The sequence below is a fragment of the Mytilus galloprovincialis genome, chromosome 3 (assembly GCF_965363235.1).
Source record: "Mytilus galloprovincialis chromosome 3, xbMytGall1.hap1.1, whole genome shotgun sequence".
In the NCBI taxonomy this organism is placed as follows: domain Eukaryota; kingdom Metazoa; phylum Mollusca; class Bivalvia; order Mytilida; family Mytilidae; genus Mytilus; species Mytilus galloprovincialis.
Genome location: NC_134840.1, coordinates 85824344 through 85848469, shown reverse-complemented (window position 1 = coordinate 85848469; position 24126 = coordinate 85824344). Strand labels below are relative to the sequence as shown.

Genomic DNA, 24126 nt, shown 5'->3' with positions numbered 1-24126 from the left:
CTCACTCAACAAAAAGCTTCATATTATGTCTCGCAGCTGATATTTTACGATATCAACATGCTGATAACCTGATAATCGGTACTTATTGTATGACGTCAGAGAGTGAAATAACCACGTTTATTTCACATGTGAAATTATCGGTTTTTATTTAACTGGGAAATCAATGTAATTCATTGCAACCAATGTAATAACATTCCTTATTCGGTTTCTTTTTCCTTATTCGATTTTCATTTCCTTATTCGGTAACTTTTTACTTATTCGGTTTCTATTTCCTTATTTGGTGTCTATTTCCTTATTCAATTTGCATTTCCTTATTCGGTTTCTATTTCCTAATTCAATTTTCATTTCCTTATTCGGTAACTTTTTCCTTATTCGATTTTCATTCCTTGTTCGGTTTCTATTTCCTTATTGGGTTTTTATTTCATTGTTATAATATTAGATTTCCATTTCCTTATTGGGTTTCTATTTCTTTATTCAGTTTCTATTTCCTTATTCAATTTTCATTTCCTTATTACTCTTTATCGTTAAAAAAGGATTCACCAATTCAGACAAAAATGAGATCTTTCTAGTATACAATGAAAAACGAACTGGAAAGTCTATATGAAACATCAAAATGTTGTAACAGTGGCGGATCCAGAAGGGGGTTCCGGGGGCTGGAACCTCCCTTTTTCGGCCGATCAATGCATTTGAATAGGGACATATAGTTGGAACCCGCTCCCTTTTTAAAATGGCTGGATCTGCCCCTGTATAAGATTTGCATTTATAAGCTGTTTCGTAAGAACAAATGTCCCTACGTAACAATACATGATAGATTATGAAATGCCAGCGTATCATAAGTCCCGATTTTGATATTACATGCCCCGTTTTTTACTCCTTTTACAAAAGCGACAAATGACAACCTCAGTAGCCAGGTCAATAATTTTCTATATATAGATCGGAATTCCTTCTAGTTATTTAAAAGACTCTGATTAATATCGGTTAGGGAAATTTTTTCCGGAACTTTATATAAATAAAAAAGAATAGGATATAGATAGCAATTATCGTTACTAAGTGATGAAAACATCGGGTTATTCAATGAAATATGACTTATAGTGGCGGGGGCATTAAGTTTTTCCAGCTTTGTCCATACCTGCCAACTGTCACTATTTGCGGGGGATTTCCCCCATGGAGGCTCCAAAATGGAAATTTTGAAAGAGCAATTTTGTCCACAATGTTAAACAAAACAATTACTCTAACAATGGCTATAGGCTTGTTAAAGTATGAAGAAGCCAAAAAACAGCATTAAAATATATTTGAAGGCCCCTTGAAGGTTTAGTGAGACTATGCTAGCCATCTGGCACATAAATCCCCCATGGGCATTTTGAAAAGTTGGCAGGTATGTTTGTCTGTGTGTATGTCCGTACGTCAAGAAATTAGTTTTTGTTCTTTTATCTTGAGTTTGCCTCAACAAAATGTTAAGAAACTTATACACAATCCGTATTACAACAAAATACAGATCACATTTGAATTTTGGTGGCGTCATTTATACCATTCTAGGGTTATGCGCCTTAACAAATTAAAAAAAAATACTGATTTTTGTGTTTCCGTTTTCTTTCATAAGTTTGCCCGACATCAAAATCAAGACATATACACAATACATTTGCAGTAAAGAAACAGCGTCTTTATTGCTGTTCTCTTGACAACTACTTGGCAAAATCTGTCATGGATTGCCCGAATATTTCACTTATACATTAGTATAAAACGAGACACATTTAAAGTGAAATACAGGATAAGTTACTAGAGGTTGTATGTATATATATAATCCCTCAAAAATGAAGTTTTAGGTGGTATGTATATATGATTAACTAAGAGTGTTCCGTCCTGCCTGTCGGTTTGTCCATAGATCTGGGAAGTACTCGAACACTACATTATGTAGGTGGTCTTTTTACCGGGCACAGAAAAAAATCCATCATACTTGTCATTTTTACCGCGCTCAAAGTACGTCCATTATTCATTATTCAAAATTCAAAATTCAATAATGAATAATGAACTAGTTCACTATTCACTATTCAATGTTAAGTAATGAATGATGAAATAGTTTAAGTTTCATTATTCAAGTTGGAGCGGTGAATAGTGAAATAAAAATAGCTAAATTCCGTATTTTTAAATTCGTCATTTTAGTGTTATCAAACGATCATTCAAATTATTATAAAAAAAACACTCTGTAAATCTTTAATTTCATTTATTTATTTAGTTTCGGAGGATATAAACTTATGGCTTTTTCTTAACTATTTTTAAAAGAAATTCCATTTATGGACAACCTGAATACCAAAACATATATATATATATATCAAAATTAAAATACTCTACGTTGTCTTTTTTTATTTTCTCTGGACCTTTGCTATTCTTCATCCTCTGATTAAAGATATAACAAGTTGATTGTGCAGCAATGACCATTAGAGGGGTCACGGAGGACCTAAATGACAAAACACGCGTGAAAATTAAGGAATAGCCAATTTTGAATAATGAAATGGATATTTTGAATGTATAATGGAACGGACTGCTGCAACCCGTCAGCTCCTAATTACGATAAAAATTATACACCAATAAAAAGCTTATTGATAGAGAAATACACTGATAATAAACAATATGTGCGGCAATGACCATTAGAGGGGTTACGGAGGACCTAAATGCCAAAACACGCGTGAAAATTAGGAAATAGCCAATTTTGAATAATGAAATGGATATTTTGAATAATTGAATGGACTACTGTGACCCTTCAGCCCGTATTTACAGATAAACTTTATACCTCATTCGAAAGCGTATTAAGAGAGGAACAAACGGTATATAATCAATATATTTCGCAACGTTCATAACAAACGACATTGTGTGTACTCGATTATGCTTTCAAACAACCGTTGCAAGTAGTAACCGTTGTAACGAACGGTTTGTGATTAAGATTTATTTCCCTTGAAATTGCACAGACATAAACAAGCTAAAAATAAAATATTTTCATATTTTTTTCAAATAATCGCCTGTTATACAGATACAACAGTTTAAATTGAATAAGTTGGCAATTTTTTGGGGTAGGCTTTCAAAACCATGATAGAATAAGAGCTATTTTAACATATAAAATCGGCCTTATTGAAAATGTATATTATGATAAACATAAATACAAATAAAATTGACAATGGAAATGGGGAATGTGTCAAATAGACAACAACCCGACCAAATAAAAAACAACAGCAGAGGGTCACCAACAGGTCTTCAATGTAGCGAGAAATTCCCGCACCCGGAGGCGTTCTTCAGCTGGCCCCTAAACAAATATATACTAGTGCAGTGATAATGAACGCCATACTAATTTCCAAATTGTACACAAGAAACTAAAATTAAAATAATACAAGACTAACAAAGGCCAGAGGCTCCTGACTTGGGACAGGCGCAAAAATGCGACGGGGTTAAGAATGTTTGTGAGATCTCAACCCTCCCCCTATACCTCTAACCAATGTTAAACCTTTTTTAATAGAAATGTGTAACAAGGACTGTGAAGGTCTGTTAAATTCACAATTCTAATACAACAATTGGATGTTTTAATAGCCAGTCGTTATAAACTTCTAGTTGTTGTATTACAACTGTAAAACAAGGACTGTGAAGGTCTATTAAATTAACCAATTGTGAGTTTCATCTTAAACATAGTACAACATATGCGTACTGCATACGCGAAAGCTGAAACTATGCCTTTTATTAGAAACAAATACATATTTAAAATAGATTAAGTCCGATGCCTCGTGTTAAGAGAAAGGCATGCTCTTTGTACGTTAAGAACCCTTACAACAACTCTTTGAGGGGTTCGTAGGTTACCTGATGCAAGGCAAAATTCATGTCCCTATCCAATATACCATCATCTTCCTGTGGCAGTCAAAATTTCCCTGATCATCATCCCGGATGGCCTCAATTATTACGAGACCTACCTATTGTATTTATTGTTAAATTGTTCTCGTCCTGAATATTCATGAAATATTTGCCACTGAACGTTGAGAAACCAACAATCAATCAATCAATATATTTTCAGCATTTTCAAAATAAATCGTAATACACACGTATGCGATATTTTACCAATAAAAGTGGAAGGAAAGCTTCAATTAAAAGATCGTTTATAAGATATTTAAAGAATACAATGTCAGTACAATTTAATTAATAATTATTCTAGTCTTTTTAATTCTATGATGATTAATTATTTAGTCTAGGATGCATGATTTCGTTTATTATTTGTTTTTGGCTTTGAACTAGCTGTTAATAACTGGAAAAACTCTCAGATATGTACCAGGCCACGTACACTTTGTGTTTTAGCAAGGTGTATTTCTATTTGTATCTCATGATCTGAGTTAAGTCAGGCTTAAGTCTTTTTCAACTGATTTTTATAGTTCGCTCTTATGTTGTACTTTTACACCACTGTCAAAGTTACATGTTTAACGCCGCCACATTATGTATGTATATGTGCCTATCCCAAGTCAGGAAACTGTAAATTAATTCAGTGGTTCTCGTTTGTTGCTGTGTTACATATTTGTTTTTCGTTCATATTTTGTACATAAACTAGGCCGTCAGTTTTCTTGTTTGAAATTTGTTAGCACTTGACATTTCGGAGACTTTTAAAGCGGACTATGCGGGATGGGCTTTGTTCAATGTTGAAGGCCGTACGGTGATCTATTATAATAGTTGTTTATTTCTGTGTCATTTGGTCTCATGTGGAGAACACATGCACTTGCCTCAGACAAGTGCCTGTGGTGGAGAGTTGTCTCATTGGCAATTATGTCATATCTTCCTTTTTATATTGGTGTTTTTCATCGACGATAGAATAGGCAAATATGTCTTATTTATCAATAAATTGTCAGTTACTTTTATTTGGAATGCATTTCAAGAAAAAAGTCTCAAGTTGTTGATAAAAAAATAACATGAGAAGAGTGTCGTTTTCTCACTGAGTCAATGCAAAATCTCAGGTTTCCAATCATCTAAACAAAATCTTTTGATGAAACGACTGAAATTTATTGTTTAATATTTAATGTCTAATTTCAAAATCATGCAAGAAATAATTATACAATGAAATTAACACAAATTTGACACGTTAACGAATATAGATAAGAAACAAAAGAATAATACCAATACCAATCACAAACGCAAATCTATATTTAGAATATCAAAGTCATGTCAACTCAGTTCGTTTAAGGTCTGTTTGATTCATTCCCTTATGTACCACTAAATAATTTCATAGGGAATCATAAACAAAGTGTTCTAGAAACGTTGAAATCGTTATCAAATAAAACGTGAAGCTAGTTTTTTTGCTGATATGCATTTCAATTCTTTTGATGTTATCATGATGAATGAAATGACCTCATTCTGATTTCATTAAATGATTTCTCCAAAACAGCACTAACCGTTGAGTTACGTACCAACCGTACCAGATACGTAGCAAATCGGGAAACCTCTAGTAGAAGAGTACCGACGGACTTAAATATCGAAATACGCATGAACTTTGAGAAATGGCTTATTTTGAATAATTGAACGGACTGCCTTAACCCATCTGCTCATATTATACACCAAATTAAAGCCTATTAGCAGCCGATCAAAATAGCAGCCACTTCAAAATCGAAATCGAAACCGAATAAGGAAATGAAAATCGAAAAAGGAAAAAGAAAACGAATAAGGAAACGAAAAAAAGTCTTGTGAAAAAAAATTTGAGGAAAAAAAATTTTGAAAGAAAAAAATATTCAGTTTGGAATTGTAATATTTTTCTAAATTTGAAAATCGAAAAAGGAAAAGTAAACTGAATAAGGAAATAGAAACCGAATAAGGAAATGAAAATCGAATAAGGAAAAAGAAACCGAATAAGGAATGATAATCGAAAATTGAAAAAGAAAACGAATAAGGAATGATAATCGAAAATTGAAAAAGAAACGAATAAGGAAACGAAAAACAATTTTGAGGAAAAAAAAAATTGAGAAAAAAAATTTTGAGGAAAAAAATTTTGAGGAAAAAATTTTGAGGAAAAAAAAAATTTGAGGAAAAAAAAATTTGAGGAAAAAAAATTTTGAAGGAAAAAAAAATTCAGTTTGGACTTGTAATATTTTTCAAAATTTGAATATCGAAAAAGGAAATGGAAACATAAGGAAATGAAAATCGAAAAAGGAAATGGAAACGGAATAAGGAAATAGAAACTGAAAAAGGAAATGAATATTGAAAAAGGAAAAAGAAACTGAATAAGGAAAAAGGAACCGAATAAGGAAAAAGAAACCGAATAAGGAAATGGAAATTGAATAAGGAAATGAAAATCCAATAAGGAAATAGAAACCGAATAAGGAACTAGAAACCGAAAAAGGAAATGAATATTGAAAAAGGAAAAAGAAACCAAATTAGGAAATGAAAATCGAATAAGGAAATGGAGATCGAATAAGGAAACGAAAATCCAATTAGGAAATAGAAGCTGAATAAGGAAAAAAAAAAACGAAAAAGGAAATGAATATTGAAAAAGGAAAAAGAAACCGAATAAGGAAATGAAAATCGAATAAGGAAATGGAATCGAATAAGGAAATGAAAATCCAATAAGGAAATAGAAACTGAATAAGGAAATAGAAACCGAATAAGGAAATGAATATTGAAAAAGGAAAAAGAAACCAAATAAAGAAATGAAAATTGAATAAGGAAATGAAAATCAAATAAGGAAATGAAAATCCAATAAGGAAATAGAAACCGAATAAGGAACTAGAAACCAAAAAAGGAAATGAATATTGAAAAAGGAAAAAGAAACCAAATTAGGAAATAAAAATCAATGAAATGGAAATCGAATAAGGAAACGAAAATCCAATTAGGAAATAGAAACTGAATAAGGAAATAGAAACCGAAAAAGGAAATGAATATTGAAAAAGGAAAAAGAAACCGAATAAGGAAATGAAAATCAAATAAGGAAATGAAAATCCAATAAGGAAATGAAAATCCAATAAGGAAATAGAAACTGAATAAGAAAATAGAAACCGAATAAGGAAATGAATATTGAAAAAGGAAAAAGATACCGAATAAGGAAATGAAAATCGAATAAGGAAATGAAAATCAAATAAGGAAATAGAAACCGAATAAGGAAATAGAAACCGAAAAAGGAAATGAATATTGAAAAAGGAAAAAGAAACCGAATAAGGAAATGAAAATCGAATAAGGAAATGGAAATCGAATAAGGAAATGAAAATCCAATAAGGAAATAGAAACTGAATAAGGAAATAGAAACCGAATAAGGAAATGAATATTGAAAAAGGAAAAAGATACCGAATAAGGAAATGAAAATCGAATAAGGAAATGAAAATCGAATAAGGAAATGAAAATCAAATAAGGAAATAGAAACCGAATAAGGAAATAGAAACCGAAAAAGGAAATGAATATTGAAAAAGGAAAAAGAAACCGAATAAGGAAAAAGAAACCGAATAAGGAAAAAGAAACCGAATAAGGAAATGGAAATTGAATAAGGAAATGAAAATCCAATAAGGAAATAGAAACCGAATAAGGAACTAGAAACCGAAAAAGGAAATGAATATTGAAAAAGGAAAAAGAAACCGAAATTAGGAAATGAAAATCGAATAAGGAAACGAAAATCCAATTAGGAAATAGAAACCGAATAAGGAAATGAAAATTGAATAAGGAAATGGAAATCGAATAAGGAAATGAAAATCCAATAAGGAAATAGAAACCGAATAAGGAAATAGAAACCGAAAAAGGAAATGAATATTGAAAAAGGAAGAAGAAACCGAATAAGGAAAAGAAAATCGAATAAGGAAAAGGATGATAATCGAAAAAGGAAAAAGAAAACGAATAAGGAAATGACAAAAAAAATTTGAAGAAAAACTTTTTGAGGAAAAATATTTTGAGGAAAAAAAAAAATTTGAGGAAAAAAAATTTTGAGGAAAAAAAAAGTGAGGAAAAAAAAAATTGAGGAAAAAAAATTTTGAGGAAAAAAATATTTGAGGAAAAAAAATTTTGAGGAAAAAAAAATTTTTAGGAAACAAAATTTTGAAGGAAAAAAAAAATTCAGTTTGGACTTCTAATATTTTTCAAAATTTGAATATCGAAAAAGGAAAAAGGAAAAAGGAACCAACTTGTGTCTGGTAAGTATTTCAAACTTCAAAGAACTTTAAGCAGATATTATAAGAATTATAAAAATATCGATGATAATTCAAGTCTGTCAACACAGACGTGCTGACTTCTGGGCTGGTGTTAAGATCGGGGAATAAAAACTCAACCAGCAGTGACATCGACTCAGTGGTTGCAAAAAAACTCATAATACCAGGATTGCAATTTTATATTCGCGCCAGACGTGCGTTTCGTTTACAAAAGACTATAAGTGACACTCGAATACAAAAAAGTTTAAGGCCAAAAACATTACGAAATTGAAAAAGATTGAGCAAAGAAAATTCCTTATAGTTTTGCCCAATTCAACTAAGGTATTCTTTTCTTTTGAACAGAATACTGACATTTACTTATAAAAGAGTGCACATTTGTTTTCTCTGTTAATTTCTTTTTTTCCTTATATATTTCCAATTTTGTTATGTGATTTAATAATCTTACATCAAAAATATTTCTTAGCTACTGTATAATTGTATCATGTGTTATGAAGAAATGTCAATTGTTATTTGAATGGAGAGTTGTCTCTCGTTGGCGCCCATACCACATCTTCCTATATCTATAAACAATAGTACACATTACACAAGTGCTTCAATTGGAATAAAACCAATGAGCCGATCATATTAGATTTAAATGATTTTACTTTTTTATATATATAAAATCAAAAGCATTACATAGTCAATCTCCTCTATACATTGCTGTTAACGCTATTGATGCGAAAAAAGTTTACATGTTTTTGAACAGCAAAAAAATGTACGAGGTTGTATATGTTGAATCTATAAAACGCTATAAGTTGAATAATTTTATTTTATAGGACAAAGCTCAAAATTTGTTGAGAAAGTTTGAATTTGCAGCTAAAACATACGACATTATGTTGTTATAAGCTCGGTTAAAAGCTTAACCTTTATTATGCTACTATACTGTAAGTAAACAAATCAATTATCATGTTATAAATTGATAAATTGAAAGATTGTTTTTTTTTAAATAAATCATTGAATTGCTTTTTGGAGTACACATGATCTGATTGTATCCTTTATCAAATTTCAGTATTTTCTAAAATCCTACTTTCATTTTACCTTTATTTCTCATATGATGTCATAATTTAGAATACTAGGCAAGTATTAAATAAAAGTAAAATAAATCATGTTATCATGTACAATGTATGTATTCATGAATAATTAGGATCATTAGTAAGAGCTATATCGTAAAGAAAGATAATTTTCAAACAGAGCTCACAGAAGGATAACCTGAAATTTTCCTGTCAAAAATATTGCATCCTTCTTACGGCGGAGTTAACCCAAACGATTACATGTCAAAACAAAGAGGCTGAACTGAGAACTCAGGTGAGTGTTTCTTTTTGTAAAATCCGGGGGATCTTTAATATCAAAATACCAAAGTAATTAAAAGAAAAGTTTTAAGGGTATTATTGATATATTTGTCTATTACTTCTCAAGTCGAACTTAATATATGGAGATTTGTTATTGTCCTGTGATCTATGCACTACAACCAATATAAACTATAAATTGAGATAGGTGTATTTAAAATATTATTATCATCGCTTCCTATCAAACGAGGAAAATCAATCATTTAATTACAATCTTTTATCATTTCAAATCGTGTTAAATGTTACAATTTATACGAATTGATTTATCGAATTAATGACAAAGCGTATTGAAGAAAATCAAAACACCAAAGAGTCGATTTTCCAGGAGTCACAATGATTCGATTCTTCACACTTTTTCTACTGTACATTGGATTCATTTGTTACTGTCAATTTGTTTAAAAATAGAACCATATATAACACAAGTTTTAATCAAAGAAATCTGCTTGACCAGAATAATTTTTTTTTATCATATTGTCAATCGGATTTTTTTTTTAGAATTTTTTTTTTATATGGTCTTTCCCTTAGTGCAGCTTCATGCACTGTTTTATTTTCTGAAAGACAGTCTCATTTCAAATCTATATTTTCCGCAATAATCAAATTAAACAATTGACAAAAAAATCTGAATCTATACAGAAGAATGTGTCCCCGTGCTAGCAGTGTATGGCCATATATTTTTTTAGTTAGAATTTTTAGCTTGGGAGAGAGCATTCTGCCATTTAGTAAAATTCTCTCTTTGGCAATTATACCACATCTTCTTTTTTATATCGAACTTTAAGAAAAAAATCGAATGTTGTGTACACGAATGAAATGGACCAAGGTCAAATCAAAATCGTCTTCACCTAATTAAAGTTTTTTAGCGGCATTTTTATTTCAACTGAACTTTGTTTAAGAGTTTGGCAATAGATAATGCAGGATAACCTATGTATGCTTACATATAAATAAGAAGATGTGGTATCAGTGCGAAATAAGACAACTCTCTCTCTCTCTAATTCACAATGTGTAAAAACAATTAAAGGTTACATTACGGCCTTCAACACGGAGCATTGACTCACACCAACCAGCAATTGATTAAGCTTTAAAGGGCACAAGAATTACTAGTGTAAAACATTTCAAACTGGAAAATATATTTATATGAAAAAAACACCCGAGAAACGAGGACGCGTATGTGATATTTTAACAACTGGGTTCTGAATTAGGACTATGCTGCGCTATTCGTCATATTCGTATATTTGGACAGGTGAAAACAAATTCAATGGGTTTTAGCGCTTTAAGAGACGCCAACCAGTAAAACGAGATATAACACAAAATAAGTAAACATTGCATATCAAAAATACATTACAAATTGTTCCAATGGGTCAAATAAAAACGAGAGTACGATTTGAGAGTACTCGCAGAAATTTTAAGCTTGTTAAAAGCAGAAAGCAATCAATAATAAAAAATCATGTTTACATCTTATCTATTTCGTCCTAATTTAAGTGTATGGAATATTGTAAAATTGTCAAACATATAACATATCATGTAATATACTTGTATCTATGATAAATTTATCTACAAATATAATAATGATAGATATAAATCACACATTTAAGACAGAAACTGCATGAAATGGGCGTTGAATTAAAGAAGATTGACCAGTTGCAAATGAATAAATGGATTGATGGAAACAAAAAATACACACTGCTATACAAAGCAACAAGGGATGGATGTTCTGCGGGTGCATTCCATAATAAATGCAATAATAAAGGACCAACTGTTACTATTTTGTACAATATCAATAATTCCGTATTTGGAGGGTATACTTCCGTTAGTTGGAGAAGTGCTGGAGGTTATCATGCCGATGCATATGCTTTCCTATTTCGTCTTTACCAGAATGGAAGGTGGATTCCAATAAAAATGCCGTTCAGTGGTAGTAATAATTCTTCTATTTACGATGATGCTTCTTTTGGTCCTACTTTCGGTGCATTTGATCTCAAAACATTCACAGGCAGTATAAACAGCAGTGGAACGTATTATCATTTAAACGGGACCACCAATTTTGGCCAATCATATACCATGAATGGCGAAACATATAAATCTATAGCTAATGGTCATTTACAAATCAAAGATATAGAAGTTTATTTGGTAGAGGGTAAGTTTAAAGCATGCTCGTATCTAAATCATTATTAAGGAATCAAGTCCGTTAGGGCACGCCATTACATAAAATTTTTCTGTTCCACTAACACAAGAAATACAAATACATGTATCGGTAACAATGTTTCATATTATCTAAACCAAATACCAGTTTGAAAATTTTCATTCCAATTCCACCAATGACTTTTTCTGTTAGACAGTAACAAATTGAGTTTGTCATGAAACTGTTAAAATACTGTTACAATATTAATCTATAAAATGAAACGACTAATGGCCAAGGTAAAGGAGCCAATTTACGAAAACATGCACATGATTCCAAAACATATCGGTTAGTATTAACTACCTGACTTTAATTCTAACTTCAAACTCCCGGAATATGTATATTACAAATTAGTAAATCAAAGTAAATTTGATGTCGTAGACAATGGCTCACCAGCATTGATTAAAGCCTTGAATGATAATTGGAAATGGACACACAATTCTTTTTTTTAATATGACTTGAAAGTCACTACTGATGAGTCCTTTGAATAAGAAACCCGCTTCTGTCATATACAATTTGAATGCCTGAATCTTTATAACTATATGTAAAATATTTTATTAATAGACTTACCTGCTAGATTACCTCTCGATGAGCCATGGAGGAAGACCCCAAAATGGGATGAAAAGGTACTTTTTGGACTGCAATATAACTTTAAATAATTATATGTGAGTTAAAAATAGAAAAACAATACCAGTTCGGCATCGTTTGTTGTTATATACTGCAAAGGAGTAGTGTATAACTGCTGTTCTTCACTACAAACAGGACTATTCATAATTAATGCCAAAGGAAATTTTATCATTGTAGCTGCACCTTGCCCAAACCTCATATGTTTTGGTTTTATTTGGATTGTAATATATATATGATATATCAATATATGACGCAGAATCAGTATCAGTCACAGATTGAATAAGGTCAATCAATCCAAAAAAAAAAGGGATTTTATGTAAAACTTACTCGAATCTCGTCCAAAGTTGTTAAAAAAAAATAATAATATACAATATCATTCATCATTAATACAATTTGTTAAAACAAAAACTATAAAGCTTGCCTCTGATTATTTTTTCAAAATATAGAATAATGAACAGTATGTTAATACATAATTTCTAAAATAATAATATGATGCTATATCTATTTTCAGCTATGAATCAATAAACAATTTTAATTTGATTGAGCAAAACAGCTATGAATTGGATTGTGATTAAATAGTTGACATGTCATAGCGTGATAACTAAGGGTGAATGTTGTCTAAGAACTTAAAATTTTGAAATTGAGCTTTCACCTATATTAGTTCGTTATCAAAAATCGAAAAACGTGGTTAGATTCACAATACAAAAAAAAAACCACCAAGAATTAAATTTTTGATAAAATTAACCAAAGTATAATTTTCAACCGTTTGAGCCTCAATGTCGCCAGATTTGATAATGAACCTAAAATCCAAATTAGATACAAAGTTAGACACAGTATAAAAAAGAACAAATTTGAACCCCGATTTTGACCAACTTGAAAACGGAGTTTAAAATAAAAAATCTAATGCATGGTGAGATTTACCATATAAAAAAATCCCAAGAATTGTATTTTTGATGAAATAAAGCAAAGTTTAATTTTAAACCCTTTAGACGTGTGGATCAATTTGACTATTGACCAAATTTCAAAATCCTAATAAACAGTTAGATTCAACATGGAAAACAATCAAATAAAATCAAATTTTGATGAAATCACATAAATAAGAATTTTTGAAACGGTTTATTTCTTCCTCTGTGATATTTTATCCTGAGGATAATTTGTCCCGGTAATTTTTTTCCAGACATGGTATTTCACAGGTTGATTTTTTCCAGAGTAGTGAAAATCTATCTGTGTTATGCGGATAGTATGTCCCGGTATATATTTGCCGTACTATATTTCACAGAACCGTGTGAAATAGAGTCCTATTAACTACTATGTACGTTACTCACAATCAATATATACCTGTCTATAATTATAAAATGTTTCACAAAGGTAGAACAAATTTGCATAATTTATCAAAGGGAGGTAATTATGAGGAATTTATAATTTAAAGATATTAATATAATATATTTCTGAATCTATTTCATTGTGAAAATTTTCCTTGAATCATAATTTTTATATATCCATTTATATAAAAAGATGACTTAAAACTTGATTTAATCAGACAGATAACATTTCACAGGTAAATACTATCCAGCTGTTAAACATGCTTTCTTCCAATATATATCGTTATGCTATGATATATCTGATTTCCATATGATTAACAACTATATCTTTGTCCCCAGACAAAACTATTTATATAGTTAAAAGTATCATCATACTAAAATTATTCTATTACTGTTAACAGTAGTAATGCAACTATATTTCTACCTTACTTATAAATTGTTTATATTTGTACTGAGTTCTGAAAACAACTCACTTTTACATATATGATCACATATTTCACTAACCTTATTTAATCATGTTATTATTTTCACAATTACGATCTTTGAAATTACTTCTGGTTTTCTTTCTTATGTTTCATGATAATTTTCTTTTTAAAAGGATGATATTGACTTGAATATTTCAGGAATGTTTTTTAATTATACATTTTTTTTTTAACTATTTCGCTTTAATTCAAATACACTAAATATTATCATTTCATAGTTTTTTTTTAAAGGATAAGTTTTTTTCTAATAACTATTCAATAAGTTAACTACCCAGATAGAATTTCACGGCAAAGGAAAAAATATCCCAGGGAAATATTTTCCTCCGGATAAAAAAATAACAACAACTTCTGTGACATTTTACCTCCGGATCAAATGTCATACGGATATAATTTTGCTTTACACTTTGACCCCGAATTAGACCATCATTAAAATTTGACAAAAAAAATCGAAATACATGAAACCATTTTATCTACTTTTATATTAAAGTCAAAGTAAGTTTATTTTTTGACCATATTGACCTCAATGTGGACCAACTTGATAATGTATTTCAAAATCTAAAATGGTTATACACGGTTAAAATCAGCATATTGAAGAATGCAAGCAACTCAGGACTTTGAATTAAACCCCATTAAAAAATAAGAAATTTATATAAAAAAAGCATTGTTTTTTGGTCCCAAAATCATTCCCAACTTTTCATTTTTTTATATAAAAAATAGTGGTACAATTTGATAGAGATTCGTAGAATTACATGTATACTTGAGTTGTTGTCCGTGATCTTTAAAAATCCTGATTCCTAAATGGTTTGGGCCATAACCTTTGTACTCAATCGTAACCTTCCTTTTGAGGTATGGAAACTTATGGTAAAATTTCACAAATATCCATACACTTGACACTTATACAGAAGGTATTGTCTAAAACCAAGAAAAAGACTTTTTGGCATATAACTCAGTTAAGTTCTGGTATACGTACTTCTGATTTTGTTAATATATAGTTAGTTAGAATCAAGTTCATATGTTTTTGTTAATTTATTATCAATATTTCGAGTTCTGACCTGTAGATTTAATGTTCAGTTAAAACGCTTCAAGAAATATATATTTTCACAGAATAGTAGATTGATACAAATAAGCTTAAACTTTGTCTTGTTATTTCTTCAGGATTTGTAATTCCTTTGAATACGACAATCGTACTTATACAATATATAACGGGAGTAGCAAGAACATTTACAGGAATTTACCAAAACTTTAAACCTGCAAACAGGTTTATCGTAAAGACTATTCAATTTTCTCGTGCTTTACTTCGTATTTAATTTGGCCTTTTGAACTTTTTAGGATTCGAGCGTCAGTCACTGATGGGTCTTTTGTAGACGAAACGCGTCTGGCGTATATACAAAATTTAGTCCTGGTATCTATGATGAGTTTATTTACAACAACTGGGTCGATGCCATTGCTGGTAAAGATTTAATTCCCCGAGGGTATCACAAGCTCAGTAGTCAGCACCTTTTGTGCTGATATAAATTATCACTGATATGGTTATATTTATAAGTTAACAGTTTACAAAATTTAGAATTTTTTGAAATACTAAGGCTTTTCTACCTCAGGCATAGATTACCTTAGCTATATTTGGCAACACTTTAAGGAATTTTGATCCTCAATGCTCTTCAACTTCGTATTTTATTTGGCCTTTGGAACTTTTTAGGATTCGAGCGTCACTGATGAGTCTTTTGTATTTATAACTTTCATCTTCACACTTAGAATTTGGAATTTTAAAAAACAACACCTAAGCTACAAAAACAGGCATAATGTACAATGAACTATTAAAACACTCTGAATTTTTTTCTGGCAAAGTTACAATTCTAATGTTGGTTCACTTACAAAACTCATAAAATTGACATATACGACCCAAATGTACATTGATAAGTTTATATTTAACTATCTTAGTTGTCTATTGCTATAACGGCAAAATTCGCATTTAAATATAACCAATATTTATCTTTCATATAAGCTACTCAATGCATTGAAAGAAAAGATAGAACAATATAAACCTCTTCAGGAACTAAATGTGCCTCATGCACGTCTTTTATTGGTTGGACAAGTAGGAGCAGGAAAGTCCAGTTTCTTTAACACCATCAATTCAATCTTCAAAGGCTATATAACAAGTCAGGCATGTAGTGGTAATGCAGAGCATAGTGTAACAACTGTTGTGAGTAGTATTATAATTGAAAAGATTTGTATTGCTTTTAGTTTAATCAATACTTACTCTTTTGTAATGACTTGTCTACGTATTTTTAGTGTATCTAATTGCTCTCATGTGCAGAATTAATGATCGAAATCCAAAGAGGATAGAAGATGTCAAACGAATATAGGTTTCTCCAACAAACAACCATCACAACAACGAAAAATATGGCGATGATATATTGTTATTTATGTTTTGACCGTTTGATAGTAATGCAAAAAATCTGCTATAGCACGGACAAATTGAGTCGCAATTGGACTACCAATCACAAACGTATGATGTTGGACAAAAATATATCGAAAAAAATAATTCGTTTTGGCCCATGATGACTTTAAAAATGTTTTTATCTCAAAATTATCTTCCATGCCATGTTTTGCATTAAAATTGAAAAAAAAAATTCACTCATCGGTGACCAATATTTTTAATTAAACTGTACTTAAACTAAACTATTGTAAAATTAGGGCGATTTCTGTAATTTAGTTCTTTTTTTATTTTTTTTATTACCTTTTTTTCTCCTATTCGTTCAACAGGGGAAAAGTACCTTAACAAAAATGCATGCTTCTCTCGAAAGCAGATTGTGAGCGTAAAGAACGGTGACCCCATATTTTAATTTTATTTTTCTATTCAGTAAAGGACAATTTTTTTTTTAAAGTAGCGAAATCCTTAAAAAAATTGATTTATACCCGCGAGCCCCCTTAAAAAGATAACAATAGCATTAACGGTACCAATAACTTTGAAATAACAATGTTAAAATTTTGTCAAGTTCTTAAAATTCATAATAAAGTTTTGAGCTCATTTGTTCCCAGCTTATCTTTACTTTTCAGGGCCATGGTTTCTCTTTCTAAAACAAAAAAATATTTAAGGATATACTTCGGTGAGGTTTTTGGAATTTGTGTCAAATGTGGTGTTTTTCCATACAATACAACGTCAAATATTTTGCTCAATAACACCTATTTATCTTTTAATATAAGACTTAATGGCTCATAAAAGGTCATTTGACAAAATTCAAGTATATTCTTGATTTTCTTTCTTTTGCTTTGAGACCGAAATAACTCAAATGATAATATGTGGTAAAAGTCCGAATAAACCTTTCCCCTCCATATTTTATAGATAAAATATCTAGAAAAGGAGCTCCATGACCTATCACTATTTTTAGCTTATTTTGATCTTTATTTAGTACTCTTCCAGCTTAGAGTATCAATTCTAAATTCTTGATTTATTTAATTACACTCAAGATCATCTAAGTACATCCTTGGGTCATTTTCAAAAAATGTCGAATTTTGAAATTGAAAAAAATATTAAAAGTTACTTAATCAAACAATCCTCTACATAAGCAAATCAAAACAAACAATACTTTAAGAACAACATATTAAAAGATGCAATCTTAATGATGTCAAACAAGAATATGTTGAAACATTTTTTGATCGGTGGTACATTATTTTGTCTATCCTGTTACCATTTTCAAAAGAAATTTTGGGTTATTAAGAAAAGGTTTAGATAAAATGTTAAGCTTGTTTTACGTAGTCAATTAGATGGTTTTCAAGAGAATAAACTTCTATATCTATTCATTCTGTAATATAATAGATTATTTTCCCATTTTCCAGGTTGTACTGAAAAATGCCTCTAAAAATTGGTTTTCAAAGGTTGTAAAAATTACCACCAGTAATGCAAGTCTAAGATATCAATTCATATTGTTCGGCATTTTTTCACCCTTTCAAATAAACCTAACATCAAGTAAATCCCTCATAAGTTAGTTTACTTTTCTCTATATTTCATTGGTAACAGGAACATACGTTTCTGATAAATCACTATATAAAAGTCTATCCTATTACCTTTTTGTCTATCCTGTTACCGATATCAGTATTGCACCTGCGAATGCTTAATTAGGAAGATTGAGACGTTATAACCTTAAGATGAGTTTAAACAACGAAATATTTTATTCGTTTTGCACCTATATGTTAAGATAAAAAAATTAAGGACGTTTTTGTCTACAATTGTCTATCCTGTTACTGTAACCATAGCAACCATAGTAACAGGATAGACATAACAGGATAGACAAATTTCATCGTTTTTGATTGCTGTTGTGAAATAACTACTCCCTTTGGTGAAGTGATTATGTTTTTCTATTGTGAATTTGGTTTCCTACACGTTATTGCACTTTTTACAAGTATACTGTTTGTGTAATTAATCAAAATTGGTGGTAACAGCATAGACATGAAAAAAAGTACGCTCTTTTTTTTCTTCACCAAATGTCTTGAAATTTCCTTTCTCTACACTGTCGTTCAAGAAACGAGGCGTTTTAAATGTAAAGAATACTTTGCCCTTTTGAGATCAACACTGACTGATTCAATATTCGTAGGGAGAATAATTTAACGGCAGATTTAAGTAGCGGTAACAGGAAAGACATGAACCTCCTGTACGCTGATTCAATTTAGTTTGTAGATAATATGTTACATACAATGATAAAGAAGCTACGATTTTTCGTTAGAGTAATATTTAACGTTCTTAAAAAGTCCCTTTTGCAGATATCAAGGCGATCAGAAAATCGCAAAAACACTGTACGCAGACAAATACCCCCAAAATCGGTCTTAAATGCAGTTTAATCTTATCAAAATAGAAGTAAGGTGTTTTTATTATTAATGTTCTGAATCACAAATCCGACAAGCTTTCATTTAAACCATTACAACTGAAATTTCCATTAAAAATAAAAAAAATAGCATGGGTGTACTGAAAATTCGACATTTTTTTTAAATGACCCCCTTAAGTCACATAGTTTGTTAAATTGTTTCGGACAATGATAATCTTAAAAATACATATCATCGTTTTTCCTATATAGTGTATCATGTACACATACTGACAATCACATTGGAACTCAATGTTTATGTTATGTTATGTTTTTATGGTGGCCCAATTATTTCACATTATTTGAGTATTGGTGGTACCACTAACTTTGTTTAAGATCAATGTTTTTTTTATTCACAATTATTGTTTTTCAAAGAAATAGTATCACATAAGTTTTAGCGCATTTATTTTTGTAGTATCGGATGTATCAAATCAGAAACTGGACATCAGGCGAACCACTAAATTTCAGAATGCATGATACTAGAGGAATTGAGGCAAACCAAGGTATTGATGCCCATGAAATGTGTTTCTTATTGGACGGCCATATACCAGATCGACACCAGGTAGCAATATTTGTATAGATAATGAAGTAAAACAGAAGTGTGGTGTCATGATTAGTAATTATATTTGGTCAACCTTATCTTCCATGCGTTGACAAAATATACAGCATTTAGCTTATGATTCGATTTCTTATAACATTAGTAGTACTTATGTTGACAAAAAATAATCTGAAATGATATTTAAAATGAGATTGAGTAGATCACTTGTAATTTAACTATTCATTACTTCAGCAACTGTATCGATGTTGTAATCATTTCGAAAATTAACGCAACAACAGTTGATCTTAAGGAATATTAGTAATCAGTATAATAGAAACACAACAGATATATGGTATCCATCCGTGAAACAAATCCAATAACATTCACAGTAAAAACACATAATAAGCATGCAAAGAAAAGTCATTGTAAGGCCTTCAACACGGACTAAACACATTCACCTCACTGCGAGTTTTAGACGGCCCCTAGAAATGGTATCAGCTAAAATAAATAAATGAATAGAAGATACCTCATGTATAGGAGGCTGCAGATACCTTCTACCAAATATTATGTTGTTTCCATATCATAATTGGTACGTGACGAGAGAGCATATTCATTTATGGAGGACTTTATCAGTAGAGGTAGCAAGATATAGCCAACCAAAATAGTTATGAAAATGTACAACTGAAATCGGCAACACAACTATAACGGTCACATTCATGAAATAATTACTTCTAAAGACAAAAGAAAGGTCGTATAATCTGTGTTTTTTTACCGATGTTGTCAATTCTGTATAGTGACATTTTCCCAGTTGACTCTGAATCACATGTATGGTAAAAAAAACATAAAGGTGACGTTTACTGTAGCAACGCATACTGGAGTTCATGCGAAAAACCGATTTTCTTGGTTGAATGTACAATCAAAATGGACCACCATATTTTGAGCACCGGTAATCGATTGTCGTATCTGAAAAAAATGATAGTTCATATCGAACAAAAAACCCACCAACATTTCAGACAATACAATGTATTGTTCTTACAAAACTAGGTATGAACAACAGACAATTCTAAGCATTTTATTTCAAGTATTGACTATGTGAAATTATATTCCCAGCGAGTTTGTTTATTTATGTGCCTATGCACTTACCATTGTTGATCAATGAAAACTTTATAATGAATCACAAAAATCACTTCGTTGTGCTCCGATTAAGTGAATTTCATTATTGACACATACATGAAATCTTCTATGACTATATAAGCTGATATTTCTTTTGTGCGAAACTTAGGTACTGGCATGAAAATACGGATGTTTTGTGTTATTAAAATTTGCTGTTACAAAATATCAGAAAATATTAGAAATTAAGGAATGTATCTCCCTCATGCAAAGATCTGATTCCTCTCACGGATTTGGCTATACTTTTTGGACCTTTTGGATTATAGCTCTTTATCTTTTATATAAGCTTTGGATTTCAAATATTTTGGCCACGAGCATCACTGAAGAGTCATGTATTGTCGAAATGCGCATCTGGTGCAAGAAAATTGGTACTGTTAATTTTATTACATAACCTCAATGGCCGAATCTAAGCAGCAACGTAAAAACTGCAATGAAAAGGAGCGAAAGATACTAAAGGGGCAGTCAAATTCATATTTCGAAAATAAACTGACAACGCCATGGCTAAAAAGAAAAAGACAAACAGACAAATAAAAGTAAACAAAACACAACATAGAACACTAAAAACTAATCAACACGAACCCCACCAAAAATAGGGGGTGATTTCAGGTGCTCCGGAAGGGTAACCAGATCCTGCTCCATTAATGTTTTTTTCATATACGTATACATTTAAATCTCTTACTGGCAAAGAAATTATTCTAATACATAGAACGAAAACGCCCACGAATATGCACTACATCTTCGATCATATCTAGCGTGAATGGTTATCAAACGTTCCAGGATTATAATTTAATACGCCAGACGCGCGTATCGTCTACATAAGATTCACCAGTGACGCTCAAATCAAAATAGTTATAACGCCAAACAAGTTCAAAGTTGAGTTGAAAAGCATCATACTTTCCAAAATATATATAAATATATAAGTGTTCTTTTTACATGTACTATACAAATGTAATAATTAATGTACAATTTTCAGCTCAATCCTTCAGTTCCCCTATCAACAGACATTCCAGGGTTTGTGACTATCCCCCATCTATCAGACAAAATACATTGTGTGGTGTTTGTCATAGATGGTAGCACAATTGATGTCATGCCAGAGAAGGTTATTGAGAGGATGAAGGCACTTCAGAGTCGCATGAATCAAAAAGGTCAGTATAGATTTAAACTAAAAAGTTACAAGAAGACCATACGAAGAAGTCTGTTCACGAATAAATAACATTTCTTAATTGGTAAGTCTAAAATGTTCAACAAACAAAAAAAGTTATCAACCTTACGTTTTATATATCTCATTCAAAGAGCAGTTTAATAGGAACAATCTTCCATTGTTGAGTCAATTTTCTGAAAAAGTCGAGAAACTCGGTTGGGAAGTGAAATATATTTATTATTTGTTTCAGTTATTTCGAATGCATAATTTTATTGATTGGTCAAAGTTATTTGCAATTTTGTTTTGTTGAATTTTTCATCTTTGGCTAAAGTGACTAAAAGTGTGAATAAAATAGAATATGCAAGATATTATATGATTGTTGATGGGTGTTCAATTCAATGTGCAACAACTTAGCTGAACACATATTTACAACACCCATTTTGTGCGTCACAGTTTTTCTTTCACTTATGTTAGCTGTCATTCTGTCGTTTGTCCGGTGATTATTTGACTTTTTATACAAAAAAGAAGTATTTTGATGAAACATCATAAAACGTGTAATTACTTGAATCAACGAATAAAAAATCAATTGTAAAAAAAAATGTTTTCAGCTACAGAAATAAAGGACTTTAACTTGTCAGTTTGCCTAGATCAATTTACTAATAAAATACAATCTTTTATTTGGATAGGGTACAGAAAAACATATTTAGTTTTTAGTAATTTGTTTTGAATATCGTTACAGAGTGACAGGAATTAAATTCTATTGATTTGAGATATGGGAATTTAACCTTCATAGTCAAGGGACTTTTAACATACCATGTGCAAATCCACTTACAAAAAAAAAACAAATTTGTTTGAATGTGTAAATGTAAGCTACCTTTTGATTTTGAAAATGTTCTGGTTTGGAGTTCCAACGAAATTATAATAATAATTCCTTTTGATTTTATTTTTTTGGAGTCTCAAACTTTCTTATTTATGTCGAGAACAATTAAACAATTCAAAATTGATTCACATAATAAGTTCTTCTAAACTGGCGGAACCAATCAAGCGGCGCCTGAATGTTTGATGTATTCTGAAATTAAGCATCGAAACCATCCACCATGGGACTTTCATAGAATTTCGAAGGGGAACTGTTCACACTGAATATATATAACTTTACATCCTCATTACGACTAGAAGGATTCCGTTCTGGATACTACCAAAAAATTGGCGGACACTGATAGTCTGAGTTTATACTCGTCAGCCGTACACTGATAGTCTGAGTTTATACTCGCCAGCCGTTCACTGATAGTCTTTACTTGAGGTCTCCATCGAGCGTGAAGATTTTAGATTTTCTAAAATAAATACACGTTCATGGAATTTTTAAGAACATCAATAGATATATAAAAAAAAAACTATCAGGACTCACCAGAAAAAAACATCAACATTATTATTCAAAGAAAAAAACGACAGTGATTGTACATTTAAAAAAAAATAAAAAATGAAAGGACACGTTCTAAACACACTAGATTAAAAGTTTGACATAACAACCTCATATTCACTTAAACCGATTTCAGGTGTTTTGGAATGGTAAACAAATCCGGCAACATATGTCTGTTTTGGAAAGACGTATTTTAAGTAAATTTTGTGATTGGAAGTTGTGGTTTTTTTTCTTTTCAAATGTATTTTACGAACCGAGGCAGAAAAGACCTAAAACAATATCTTGCCTCTGTCCTTGCCATTGTTCTTTTTTTAGTATGTTTACTATGATTATAGTTGAATGTAGTAAAATATTGTCAAACATATTATAGGAGTTCCACAAGTGGTTTTGCTAACAAAGATAGATAAGATGTGCGAAACTTCATGTGAAGACCTTTCGAAGGTTTTCTCCAGCTTCGTTATTCAGCAAACGATAGACAGAGTATCACAGATAATAGGACTTCCAAGGTCACACATTCTTCCAATTAAGAATTACGAATCGGAGATGGAGCTAAATGATAACGTCAACATTCTAACTTTGATAACCTTGCAACATATTTTACATTTTTGTGATGACTACATGGACAACTACCTTGACCAAAATGAAGAGGGAAAAATGAAAAAGCTGAGTATTAGGGAGAAAAACATTTGATTTTATTATGTATAAATGTTTGGTGGATAATCATGTTCATAACTATACGCTTAAAATGTATAAATGTAAGAATTGGTTAAAGGTTTCTCTAAAAAAAATTAAAAACATGTTTAAAATTAACTTTTGTATCATTTTCACACAGATTTTGCTGACACAATAAACTACTTTTTTTCTTACAGATAATACCTTT

The 24126-nt window shown here is 30.7% G+C and overlaps 2 protein-coding genes across 2 annotated transcripts in view; both read left to right on the top strand.

The window, feature by feature from the left end:
- The window catches only part of LOC143069227 (interferon-induced protein 44-like), a 90274-nt gene that overhangs the window by 55312 nt on the left and 10836 nt on the right, over window positions 1–24126 (top strand). The window lies entirely within an intron of this gene.
- LOC143066617 (interferon-induced protein 44-like) lies at window positions 9343–24067 on the top strand. The gene is made up of 7 exons (XM_076239483.1): window positions 9343–9482; window positions 11113–11651; window positions 12258–12319; window positions 16127–16324; window positions 19396–19542; window positions 21662–21833; window positions 23617–24067. The coding sequence occupies exons 2-7, from the start codon at window positions 11129–11131 to the stop codon at window positions 23934–23936; spliced, it is 1422 nt and encodes a 473-aa protein (XP_076095598.1). The 5' UTR covers window positions 9343–9482; window positions 11113–11128; the 3' UTR covers window positions 23937–24067.